General features: G+C 42.6%; 1 protein-coding gene across 1 annotated transcript; it reads right to left on the bottom strand.

Moving 5' to 3' along the window:
• Window positions 1-343: 343 nt before the first annotated feature.
• Window positions 344-3277, bottom strand: HSBP1 (heat shock factor binding protein 1). Its single transcript, XM_074550799.1, has 4 exons — window positions 3165-3277; window positions 2582-2648; window positions 1410-1529; window positions 344-609 (listed from the first exon to the last, which is right to left on the bottom strand). Exons 1-3 carry the CDS (start codon window positions 3207-3209, stop codon window positions 1411-1413), a joined length of 231 nt encoding a protein of 76 aa, XP_074406900.1. The 5' UTR covers window positions 3210-3277; the 3' UTR covers window positions 344-609; window position 1410.
• Between the last annotated feature and the right edge of the window lie 10362 nt (window positions 3278-13639).

Raw genomic sequence — 13639 nt, 5'->3', positions numbered from 1 at the left:
GTCACAGCTGGGGTGGCAGTGGCTGCTCAGATGTCTCCCATGGTCAACCTGCATCTCCTTGATGCTCCAGAGATGGCTTTGATGTTCAGTGCCTCTTGTTTCCAAAAATCACCTTTATCCCATGGATGAAAGACAACACAATCCTCAGCTAGAGAGTGCCTGATGCTCAGAGCTACAATTAATGCAATTCAATAAGTTTCAATCTTGTGCTTCACTCCACAAACTCACAAGGCAAGGCTCCCATGTGGAGGGAGTTACTAAATGCTGAGCTATCAAACATGAAACATCTACAAAAGTACAGGAAAGAGATAAAAGTGGCTCCACAAAAAAATACACCCAGGAGTTGAGATCCATAAGATCTGTGTTTTAATAACACAACCAAGTGATCCTCGTTACAAGAATTCAAAAAGTGAAATTACAGTACACAAAATCAAAATAGAAACTACCCTACCCCAACTATACAATGTACATTAGGAATGCAAGCTCTGTAACAATATAAAAATGCTTTCACACACTGGAGTTGCAAAGAGCCATTTTTTAATTCCAAGGATTTGTAGAAAAAAAAAAGAATAAGTAATCTTCCATGACTTATCTTGAGTTGTTGGCAACCTGTTGGGGAAAAAATAATAAGAAAGGAGATTACTGAGAATTAAGAGAATGATGCTCAGCAGAGATTTTCATTTGTGGGGTCCAGGCTAATGGAAATGACACTGAAGGCAACAAAGCCAGTAATAATTTGTATTTTTAACAAGGTAACACAAAAATAGACACCTTAAAAAGCAAGCACATATCTGTGCCAAACATGGGCCCACTGTAATACAGGGGCAAGTGGGCAATCAGAAAGAATAAGAATATATAATGTAATAGAATATATAATATAACAGAGCTTTACTGAAAGGTGAACTGCATTCCTCCAGGGACATGGATTGTACAATGCCTGAGTGCCCTCCCACACAGGCAGCACCTGCAGCTTGGCAGCTGGGAGGGAGGCACTGCTGAGGAGGAATTTACAGCTGAGGAGGAATTTACAGCTGAGAGACTCCTCAGCAGCCCCTGGGCTCCACCTGGGCAGCTGCTCCAAAGCCTGAGTGCCTTTTCCATGGGGAAATCCCTGCTGGTGTCCACCCTGAGCCTGCCCTGGCCCAGCCTGGGGCCATTCTCTGGGAGCAGAGCCTGTCCCCTCCTGTCAGGGAGTTGTGCAGAGCCAGGAGAGACCCCCTGAGCCCCCTTTTCTCCAGGCTGAGCCCCCTCAGCAGCTCCTGGTGCTCCATTCCCTACCCTGGCCATGCTCTCTCCCTCTCTCTCTCTCAGAGCAGCCTCAAACCAAGGAGCAGCTCCCTCTGTGTGTCACAGCCAGCAATTCCAAAGGCCCAGTAATAATTTTGGTCTGCTGCAAAGCCAGGATTTACTTTAGCCCTTGTTGGAAGCCGGGGTCTTGTTCTCCCCCTCGAGCTCCTCCACGCCCGCCTGCATCATGAGGTCGGCGATGTTGCGCTCCAGGTCATCGATGCGGCAGCTCATGTCATCGACTGCACGGGGGTCAAGGGACAACAGGGACACAGCAGGGACAGGGACAGCCCAGGCACAGCCCAGGGACAGCCCAGGGACACACAGCTCATGTCATCAACTGCACGGGGGTCAAGGGACAACAGGGACACAGCAGGGACAGGGACAGCCCAGGGACACACAGCTCATGTCATCGACTGCACGAGGGTCAAGGGACAACAGGGACACAGCAGGGACAGGGACAGCCCAGGGACACACAGCTCATGTCATTGACGCCCCAAGGGTCAAGGGACAACAGGGACACAGCAGGGACAGGGACAGCCCAGGCACAGCCCAGGGACAGCCCAGGGACAGCCCAGGGACACACAGCTCATGTCATCAACTGCGCGGGGGTCAAGGGACAACAGGGACAGGGACAGCCCAGGCACAGCCCAGGGACACACAGCTCATGTCATCAACTGCCCAGGGCTCAAGGGACAACAGGGACAGCTCAGGGACAGCCCAGGGACACACAGCTCATGTCATCGACGGCCCGGGGGTCAAGGGACAACAGGGACACAGCAGGGACAGGGACAGCTCATGCCATCGACAGCCCGGAGGTCAAGGGACAGCAGGGACAGGGACAGCTCAGGGACAGGGACAGCAGCCTCAGCAGGCACCTCAGAGCCCCCTCAGCCCACTCTGGGCACTGCCAGGGTCAGTCACAGCCGTGCCAGGCACTCAGCACGCTCACAGGGGCAATTCCTGATTCCCAAAATCCCATCTCACACTGCTCTCCTCAGTCTGAGCCCATTCCCCCCATTCTGTCACTCCAGTCCCATTTCCCTTCAGGCCACAATTAAACCACCCTGAAGTTTCAGTTTTGCAGGTGAACATTCCCAGCTCTGCCAGCCTTTCCTCCAGCAGAGCTGCTCCATCCTCTGATCAGCCTGGAGCCTCCTCTGGTCCCTCCATTCCCAGCCCCAGCACTGAAGTGACAACATTCCCCACTTCAAACCTCTCTTACAAACCCCACTGGCCCACAGACTCGGTGACACTTGCAATCCTGCCCCCATCTGAGTTTAGAAAAGGATATTTCTTCCAATAATTTGGTCAGACATGGTTTGAAACTTGTCCTGCATTTGCTGGAGCAATGTCTGCACCTAATAAAAGGGATAAAAAAGAAATGGTTTGTTTCCTTCAGAAGCTGTTACTCGATCTCATGTAACAACTCCACCATTCTTTCACTGCTAGGCCCAAACCCCTGCACTACAGTTATACCTAGAGCTAAAAATACTACTTAAATATATGTATAATAAGGTGTTACAGGAAATATTTGTATGACTTAGAAGTCAGCCGGCTCCCCAACCAGGACCAAAGCCTGGACAGCACCTCCATGGCCCTGTTAACCTCCATGGCCCTGTTAATGTCCATGTCCCTGTCAATATCCATGGCCCTAGTAATGCCCATGGCCCTGTCAATGTCCGTGGCCGTGTTAACCACAGGGGGATTCTGTGAAGTCACAGAACGGGCTATGTGAGGGCCCCCTCTCCTTCCACCCCCTGCATGACCAGCGACCCCTCCCGCGGAGCAGCTGCTCTATCCAAGCCCCATGCAGAAGCGGGTTTTCCCTCCTCTCCCGGCTCTCCGCAGCTCCCGCAGCCCGGCCCGGGCCTCACCACGGCCGTCAGGTCCTGGACGCTCTTGGGGTCGGTCTCGGCCATGGTGGCTCCGGCGGCGGCTCCACTTCCGGGCCGCGCCCCGCCGCTTCCGCCAGCTCTCGCGAGAGCGCCCGCCCCGCGGCATTGTGGGAAATGTAGTCCTGAGGCCAGCCCCTGTAGTCCACAGAGCGGCGCAACAATTAAATTTTTCATTATTTCTACATTTCGGCTGAAAATTGCTGTGTACTTTTATTAATTAGCCTTCTGTCTTCTATTGGTTATTGCTGTATGAGCGTGGTGCTAAATCATTCTATGTAAAGAGCATCTCTTCTGTATAAGGACTATACATTTTTGTTTGAATGACAGCTGTTGTCTCTGTTTAATATGTACAATTTGGTTCCTGAAGTTCTCATTTCTTTACACAAAGAAAAAAAATTAATTATTTTAATACATAATAATTTTTAGTTTATTATTTATTAATAAATTTTTATTATTAAATTATTGTTTATTTTAAATAATAATTTATTAATTATTAATTTTATTACTTTTTGTTTTGGTTTTTACTACGTTTTGTTTTATTTTACTTCTTTTATTACTTTTGTTTTTATTACATTTTTATTTTATTACTTTTGTGCTATTTCTTTTGGGTTTTTGTGGTTTTGGATTTGGTTTTGGTTTTGGTTTTTTAATGCACAATATTACAATGTTCCTTTATTTTATTTCTTGCTTTCTTCTGGACGAGCAGTGAAGTTAAGCTTAGGTAGGTCTTATCTCTTGAATGCTAACAATCTACCGAGAATTAGATGAAAATTTAAAGGGTGACATTTCATGAATATCTCTTCTAGAATCCATTGGCATTTCTGCTGCTTTGCCTAGACAAAGCTGGATGATTTGATTATAAATACTTCATGTGTGGAGGAGAATGGGTAATTATTCTCAGTGCCTGCTCCATTAAGATTTTTTCCCCTCTTGTTAATTTTCTGCTCTGAGCGGTTTAGGGGAGCTCAGTGGTGCTGGGGCAGCACAAAAGCAATTTTTGCAGCATGCCAGAGCCAGGGCAATCTATCAGGGTGCTTGCAGCACTATTGATGGGCTCTGGGATGGAGTTTGACTGGAAAGATGAAGAGGAAATTAAGGATAACAGAGTGATAATGGAATGATCAATGCTGCTGGCTGCAGACTTGGTGTGGTCACTGAAAAGGAAGAGTTGTGCACTGGAAAGGAAGATTTGTGCACTAAAAAGAAAGATTTGTGCCCTGAAAAGGAAGAGTTTCTGTCCAATGTGGAGTGAGGGGATGAGCCTGGTGTGAAATGCAGAATCATAGTGGGGCAGGGTGAACACTGGGGCTTTGCTGACAGAGCAGGGAAATAAGGAAGGGTGGGATGATGTCCCAGATTCTCTTTCAAGAGAGCAGAAATAGTTCTGGGGTTTGTCATGGAATTCCCTTTCCTCAGTAACCACAGTTCTGTTTTCTCTCACAAATGCTGAGTGTAAAGATGGGATTTTGGAGAAGTCCTTTTCCTCTAGCATTTGAGTACCCTGGGCTGTGAACCAGAAACCTCTTGCCATAAAAACTCTTTTTTTTTGGTTGTTATTAAAAGTCTGATTTCCATGGAAAAAAAGTAATCAGTTTGGGACAAGGATCTTCTTTTTAATGGGACTCTTTGTAGAAGGAATCTTCACTCAATAAGTGAACCAGAAACCTGCCATAAAAACTCTTTTCTTGTTATTAAAAGTTGCCATAAAAACTCTTTTTTTGTTATCAAAAGTCTGATTTCCATGGGAAAAAAGTCATCAGTTTGGGGCAAGGATTTTCTTTTTAATGGGACTCTCTGCAGAAGGAGTCTTTACCCAATAGGTGAACCAGAAACCTGTTTTCATAAAAACTCTTTTTTGTTATTAAAAGTTGCCATAAAAACTCATTTTTTGTTATTAAAAGTCTGATTTCCATGGAAAAAAAATCATGAGGTTGGGACAAAGATTTTCTTTTTAATGGGACTCCCTGTAGAAGGAATCTTCACTCAATAGGAAAAGCTGTGCTGAATATTGTGGGCCTCAGAGTCATCCACCATGAAACTTTTTGGTCATAAATGTTCCTAAAAACTGATCCTGGCAGGGAAACCTCTGTGTCCCACCTTGGGAACCCTCCACAGTCTGTAGGACTGCTCTCTGTGGCAGACATGGCTGCCAAATTCTCTTTGGGCAACGCCATTTGGAATTTTGGATGGTTTTAATGGCTCCCACAAGGGAAAAGGAGACTTCTGAGTGTCTGATTGCTTGTAGGATGTGGCATTTATTATTTATCCTGAATGCTTGTGTTGCTGCTTGCTGCTCAACATCCTCATCCTCCTGGGTTCCAGGGCTTTTATGGGATGTCAGGTTCTCAGGAAGTCATTATGGGATTCATCAGGGATCTCCATCTCTTTCCCATCCTTCCATGCATGGAGGAGCCTCAGTGTCCCCTCAGTGTTTTATTTTGGCTCTTTGCAAAGCCCAAGGGATGGATTTCTGCCCTCTGGAGTTCCCACCACAGCCACTGAGGTCTTTATGGACAGCATCTGATGCACACTCTGAAATGTTTTCAGCTGCTTTCCTCAGCGAGATCAGATTGTGAACCAGATAATGGGATTGCCTTATCCCAATCATATGGTTTAAAATATCTTGTGGGGTCAAAATTTCATTATTTTAATCTCCCATTGACCATTACATGAACCCTTGCAATTCCCTGTGGCTTTTCTAGAAAACTAAATTGCTTAGCAGTGGCTTGTACCAAATCTTTTTATAACATCCTTGAAGAGTCAGGAGCTTTCTAAGACAAGATCTCCTTCTAAAACTCCTTTCCCACACAAAAAACTTTTATTTTTTAGCATTACTGACCATTCAGATGCTGTCTCATTTACCTTTGTTTTCTGTTTAATGCTTAGCTGAGTTTTAAGCCATTCACAGGGCAATCAGCATTTTGGCTTTACATTTTTATACAAAAATTGTACAGAAAGTTTAATTAACTAATTATGTACTCACAGTGAGTCATAACAGCCTGGTAATTCAGAACTGCAGCAGTCTGACCATCACCAGAGTAATTCTCTTTGTGCTTTAGGGGATGCCAATCGCAACACTGGTGCTCTGAAATTGGCAGTTTTGGCCAAAACAGGAAGATTTGAATTGATATTTTGGGGAATTATTTGAATATGGAAGCCAGCCACCTGTTTCAGAGATGATTAGGGTTTTGAAAGCCTGGGATGAGCAGGAATGTTTCAGAAATTGGGCATTCAGAGAGGAGCTGTCTGAGCAAGGGTGTCTCATGAAGCTCCTCACCATCACTGCCCTCCTCGGGTTGTGTTTTCAACCCACTGTGAATAAATTTCAGTCTCCCAGCCCACAATTGCATGGATCTTTATAGTTAATTGCTTTCAACATTAGAGTGGTTGGGGATTTTCCTCTTTTCCCTCTATTTTTGTGAAAGGTTATTTGTAAGTTTGTGCATTTTCAAACTGGATGCAACCTGAGCCAGAACTCTGCAGTGTTTACTCCACAAATCTGGATTCGGTCAAACGCTTTATTTCATATCTTCAAACCCCTGATTTTTCCCATCCTTTCCCCTCTGTAAGCATCAATAGCAGTTAATAAAAACCTCCCAGAGCTGGGCTAATGATCCCTTCAAAATGAGCAGGGAATAAATTACAGCAGGAACCACACTAGGTAGATGACATGATTTAACTGAGCTGAGTCCCTGAAGAATTAGTCTGGTGATTATGGGAAGTGTCTTTTTAAATGAGGTAATTTGAAATTAAGTCTCTTTTCCATATCTACTCAGCACAGTCTATTGTTCAGAGCCTGTGGCTCAGGTTGGTATCTGATGTTTGAAACAGCTTTGCCCAGAGTGTCTCCTGATGAGTTTAAAGTAATTTCAGACCCTTTCATTCCTGAATGCTGCACTTGCAATGAGATTAGGCAGCAGAGTGGTTAAAGTGAGATTTTCCATTGCTAAAAAAGGTACTGCTGTATAATTCAGAACTTCTCAACGAAAAGTTTCCAGTCTTTTAAATCATTTTCTCAGAGAAAATGATTTAAAAGACTGGAAAGCTGAAAATAATCCACCTTGAGGGACTGCCTGCTGTCCAGAGCACTGACCCCAGCTCCTGCAAGCTGCAGCTCCCTTTGCTTTCTGCTGTTCCCCAAGGATTCTCCCAGATCAGGAGCTGCTGGGGAGCAGAAATGCAGGGAGAGCCTGGACACTGTGCTCTGTGCAGCTCAGCCAGGCAAAGCAGAGCAGTGGCACTGAAACAGCAGGAGATTCGTGATTCCAGATTGTCAGGGATCTGCCTTTTACACCCTCCTGAGAGAAATCAAAAGGGATCCACTGAAATCTCCCATTTATCACAGCAAATTCAGATGGCTGGGACATTGAGTGGGTCTGGGTCATGGTTGCTGCCAGGCACAGAAATGTTCTGAGTGGGTGAGGGGGTGAAAAGCTGGATTTTTCTTTTTAATAATAATAACAACAACAATAAAAGTATTATTAGTAATAATAATAATTATTGTTGTTATTATTACTATTATTACTGATGTTGTGTGACGGTGTTCACAGGGGTTTTTGGATTTGGGAAGAGACAAAGGATCTGACTCCATGTTTCAGAAGGCTGATTTATTATTTTATGATATATATTATATTAAAACTATACTAAAAGAATAGAAGAAAAGGTTTCATCAGAATGCTGGCTAAGAATAGAATAACAAAGGTTTGTGGCTCGGCTCTCTGTCCAAGCCAGCTGACTGTGATTGGCCATTAATTAGCAACGACCACATGAGACCAATCCCAGATGCACCTGTTGCATCCCACAGCAGCAGATAATCAATGTTTACATTTTGTTCCTGAGGCCTCTCAGCTTCTCAGGAGGAAAAATCCGAAGGAAAAGATTTTTCATAAAAAGATGTCTGCGACAGATGTTGTTGTTGTTATCTGTCAATAAGTGGTGAATAAGACCCAGATTTTCCAGGAAAGTATCCATGATAAATGCTGTCTGCCTCTTGAATCTCAGCATGAATTCAGGACCAAGCCTTCATGCTCCTGCTTGGGAAAACTCAAAATTGTCTGAGCTCTGTCAGCCATTCCAAATTGCCATTTTTGCTTCTGCAGCTGACTGAAGCCAGCTCCTCTTTGTGCACTGGATGTGGCCAAGGAGAGGAGGGAAAGCTGGAGCTGCACAGCGCTGAGGTTCCAGGGAAATTGCACTGCCCACTCCAAGCACACAGAATTATCACAAACCATTAAATGGTTTTCCCTTCTGCTGCACACTTTGTGTCCAACCTGTCATGGCAATCTTGCTCTGGAGTTTGATTGAACCTCAGCCCCTGATTCCCATCCTCTGCAGGGAGGTTTCCAGCTTGGCAGCCAGAAATCAGGCAGCACACAGCAAAAATCCTGTCTTGAGTTCCAAACACTGGCTCTACAAATTGCACTTGTATGTAAAATAAAGCAATTTATAACCAGTGGCAGTGGATTTGAGGCTTCAGTGGGCTGCCTTCCAAAGGAACAATCCTGCTCCATGATCCTGTGCCAGATAAACCTGCTAATCTTCCAGAATCGGGTACATCAGGTTTGAAATTCTGGATTTCACCATTTTAATCTGAAATGAAATGCATGCATAGAAACTGTAAATTGGTTTGTCTGGCTCAGGTTTCTCTTGTTATGAGGCTGCTTATCAGAAATAATAAATCCATGCTCTTTTTTTCTTCTGAAACACTGACAAGGTATAATTATATCATGATTTATTTTATAACATCAAGACCAGGACTTGAAATATTTACTCAGGAAAAAATTAGAAACCATGGAGAGTAATCAATCATTCACAAGTAGAGAGCTGAAATTCCTTGTGTCCATTTGGCAGAGTGAGTACAGAATAACCCTGTTATTGGGACCTCTGACAGAGGCAAAGAATAAAATTCAGCATTTTTGATTTCAATGCCCTTTCAGGCTGAGCCTTATAAAAGCACCTCATCCTGAGTAACAGTCACAAACTGCAGTCCAGGCTTTTAATCCCAAAACCACAAGGGATTAGTGAAAACAGCAATAATTTGGAGCCCAAATAACTGAGTTATATGGCATGTTGTTGGGTTTTGTTTTAATTTTTTTAATAGTTAAATCCACTCCAAAAGCCTCCAGTTGTGTAAGACTGAGTCTGGGTTTTGGTGGAGGGATGTGCCCCTGATTTTTGCCTGTGATATTTCCTTCTCCAGGCCTTGCTGGACACTCCTGATGGATTTCTGTCCTCCTGGTTGTGTTTTCAGATCCCAACCAGTTGCTGCAAACAGAAAAACTTCTTATGGCATTTACCTGTGGGGGGAGACAAAAGTGCATCAGAAATCCGCAATGCTTCCAGGGTAAAAAAGTGCCCACCAAGGAGCTGTAATGGATGGGAACCAAGCTGATTCCAGAAAGAACAATCAGTCTGCCTCTGACAGAATTATCCCTGTTTTCCAGCCTGAATTTTCAAGTAACTGTAGATCAGTATGCAGAAAATTATTTTTCATATCTAATTTATGTTCACTAAAAGGATCATAAAATTCTCCAGGTTCTGCTTCTCCCAATTTCCAGCTGTCTCAGGAAGGCTAAGAATTGCCACCATAACTCTAACTGCTGATGTGTGTTTAGTTATCAAAACACTTTGTTACATCACTCCAGAAGCCTTGACATTAATAGTCAATTCTTCAGCTCCTTTATTCCAGTGAATGGTGAGCTCAAAAATGTAAAATACAACGGAATTGGTGTCAAACTAATTGATAATTTAATGAAAATTGAAGTAATTTGGCGGGCAGATGAGCAGACCTGAAACACAGAATGAGGTCAGGGATGCTGCTGGGATGGAAATCATTCCTGTTCCATAATTTCATCATTTCAGTGGGGTTGGTTTGTAGCCTGTTAAAAATGAGATGTGGTTTTGTCACAGTTCCTGTCCCCTCAAAAGGAGCTGCACAGAGCCACGTCACACAGTTCATTTCAGAAATAATTCACTAAATCTAAGGTTTGTTTTATTTATTTCATTTGGGTTATGCTGGTTTCCATCAGCTGTGGATATAACAGCCATTTCCTTGGATTTCCAACTCCTGCAAATCCCAATAGTGAATGTCAATAAAATTCTGTGACTCTGTGGGTTTTGAGTTGTGCTCTGTGTGGAAGGACTCTCAGCCCCATCTACCAAATATAAGCAGGTGCATTGTGGCCAAAACAGCCTGGAAACTGTGCTGTTAATATCTTTGGTTTTGAAATGGAACATGCACTGAAATTAGAATGTTGCACTGAAATTAGAATGTTGTAATTTGAACAGCTCTACCTCCTGATTTGGGTTCTGTTAGGATCCTTATTTTCCAATGGAAATAAACCCCAATTCTGCCATTTTATTCAGACTGCAGGAGATATTAACCTTCCATATTAACCTTCCAAATTGACTGATTGCAAACAGGAATATCTGCTAAATTCTTCCTCACAGTTTGTTTTTTTCCCTCACTCCAGAGAAACATTTTCCAAATGTCCCTTCCAGCATGAGCTCTGTCATCTCACTGCAGGTCAAATGTAGCCTGTCCTTGCCTCTCTTTCCCTAAGAAATTCATTAGGGAGCCATAGAAGAGCTGATAATTGGCTGTGAGGGACTTGCAGCAGATGTTAAATATTGTAGCACTGATAGTTTTGTACTCTGAGATCTGAAATGCTGGAAACCTCATTCATTACTGAGCAGTGGTTACTCTCATTTTCAGGGACTGGCTAGAGGAATTCAGCAGATGAGTTGGCAAGTGAATATATGAGCTGATTAATAAAAATTCCACACCAGCCTGGAGGATGCTGAATTTAGAGCCAGTTCAGACCCTCGGTTGTTTATGCAATGATGCTTCAACACCAACCTGAAACTACAAATCCAAGAGGGCTCCCCTGGGCTCCCTGAGCACTGATTTGGGTCGTGTTCCTCAAAAAGAGCTACAAGGCAGCAGCAAGTCAGGAACCACAGGGGGATGTGCAGGAGAGGGAGAGCAAAGCCAAAAACAGATAAAAGGAACAAGGTCTGGTTCCTTTTTTCTTTGTTTTAAGCCTTTTCCCCGTATTTTAAACCTTTCCCCCTCATTTTAAGCCCTTTTTCCCTTGTTTTAAGGCTGTTGTAATTTGCCTGATCCCGTTGAGAGGAACATTTCGTGTGCTTTATTTCAGATAAGCAATATTAACATTTTTCTCCTGTAGGTTACAGTTGGAGCCCTGGTTACTGAGAATTTTAAACTTTCTGTGCTGGCAGGCACTAAACCCCAAGAGAACACTGCATTGACCTCAGGCTGTGGAGAAGCTTCCAGAATGGAATGATAGCACTGGGATTGTGGGTGTGGAGTTTGGATAGAAGTCTGTGATATCACAGGGTGGAAAACAGAGTTTAGGGTTTAGAATACAGTAATTATATAAAGCAAGATGGAGGTTTTAGGGCCAAGGCTGTTCCTTCTTCTTCACTTTCTTCTCCATGGTTTGGGTGGTTTTGTGTAATTGGAGAGAAAAATCCACATTGTGGGCCATGGGTGGTTGGCTGTTGGGTTAAAAGTACAAATAATTTAAATGTCATTTCTTAATTAGACTGTTTATCCTTTAAAAGCCTTGTAGAGAGAGAGCCACATCTCCATTTTTAGTTTGTTAAAGAGCTATGAAACTCAAGGTTTGTGAGATTAGATAATAATATAGATACGATAATGTAATATAATATATGTTAATATATATCTAATTGTTTATATTATATATATATTAAATATTAGTGTATATTTATAAATTATATATTTGCATATTACAATTATATTATTTCTGTATCAGAATTATGTATTTCTATATTATATATTTCTATTATATATAATATAATATAATATAATATAATATAATATAATATAATATAATATAATATGTTTATATTATATCTATTCTATATTAGTATATATTTATAAATTATATATTATATTTGTATATTACAATTATATTATTTCTATATCAGAATTATGTATTTCTATATTATATATCTCTATTATAGATATTATTATATATTATATCTATTATATATTATCTCTCTAATATATAGATAATATAATATAGAGAAGAACTAACAAACATCTGAATCCAAACAGGAAATACTGTCTCACACATTAAAACCTTGGCACAAAAGAAGCAAAGTCCCCCTCAGGTTCCCACAACTTGGTTTGCAGTCTGTGCTGAGTCCCAGGCTGCAGGGACAGAGGGTTGTGTGCTGCCCAGCTGACAAGGAATACTGAAATTAATGAATTCAGGTTGTGTGCTGCCCAGCTGACAAGGAATACTGAAATTAATGAATTCAGGAAATCAAAGCTGGTTCTGGAGCTGAAGGGGAGCCCCAAACCCCCATTTCTGAGCATCCTCTTCCTCACAGGTCACTGCATCCCTGCCAGAGCACCCAGTGCCCGCTGCTGGGGCAGAGCCTGCCCTGGGCAAGGTCTGAGCTCCCTCCCCAGTCCCTCCCTCTGGGATTGTTTTTGCTCCCCAGGAAGGGCCTGGCCCATGCACGGCCATTAGCATCCCCAATTTTAGCAGCCCCATCTGTTTAATTGGGATTTCAGCAGAACAGGGAGCCTGGGGGCATGGAGGGCATCGCTCAGACATGAATTGCAAATGTTTTAAAGCTTCCCTCTCTCCCCTGGGTGAAACCTTCCCAGGGCTCTGGTGTTTGTGCTGCTCCCATTCCAGGTTGCTCTCCTGCACTTGGGTAAAGTTTCTTCCTGTGCAGAGAACATTTAATGGATGTATATGAGATCTGCTTCATGTGTGCCTTCTCTCTGTCACACAGCAGCATAACAAACATTTCTCAGAGCTACTTTAGGTATTTGTACATTTCAAAGGCTGTTTCAGACCATTTTCAGGACTTTCTGCATGAGCTGAGTGCTAAACTCATGGGATTCTCTTTGTTGAGAGCTGTCAAAAGTTTCTTAAGCACTAAAATCTCTTTACAAAAGATTTTGGAACAAAATCTTTTGGACCTTTACAAGGTGCAAAACCTATGCTACCTTCCAAAACCTTAAACTCCTAGTAGGAGTTTCTCTGTGTTTTATGCTACTTAGAACTGTGTTTATGCCACTTTTACCTGTTTGTCAGTCCTGAATGCCACTTATATTTTGTAGGAATATCTCTGTGATTTATATTTCTAATAACTGTATTTATTATTGTCACTTTTACCTGTTTATCAATCCTGAATGCCACTGATATTGCAATAGAGAAATTGGTGGGAGATGCTCCTGAAAATAAAAAGCAAAAAATAAAATGCAAACCTAATGCAGGATTGTGCTGGGAGGTTGGCTCTACACTCACCACCGTTCTCATATAAAAAACGTTAACATTTTCTAAAAATCTTGCTAAATTATAGTTTCTCATAGCATTTTGCCAGTGGTTTGCTCTCACCTCTTTAACTCTGCAAACCCCTTCAAATAAAACCTTTTTCAGTTGTGTGTG

The sequence above is a fragment of the Zonotrichia albicollis genome, chromosome 13 (assembly GCF_047830755.1).
Source record: "Zonotrichia albicollis isolate bZonAlb1 chromosome 13, bZonAlb1.hap1, whole genome shotgun sequence".
NCBI classification, from domain to species: Eukaryota; Metazoa; Chordata; class Aves; order Passeriformes; family Passerellidae; genus Zonotrichia; species Zonotrichia albicollis.
This window is presented reverse-complemented; position numbering and strand designations above follow the sequence as displayed.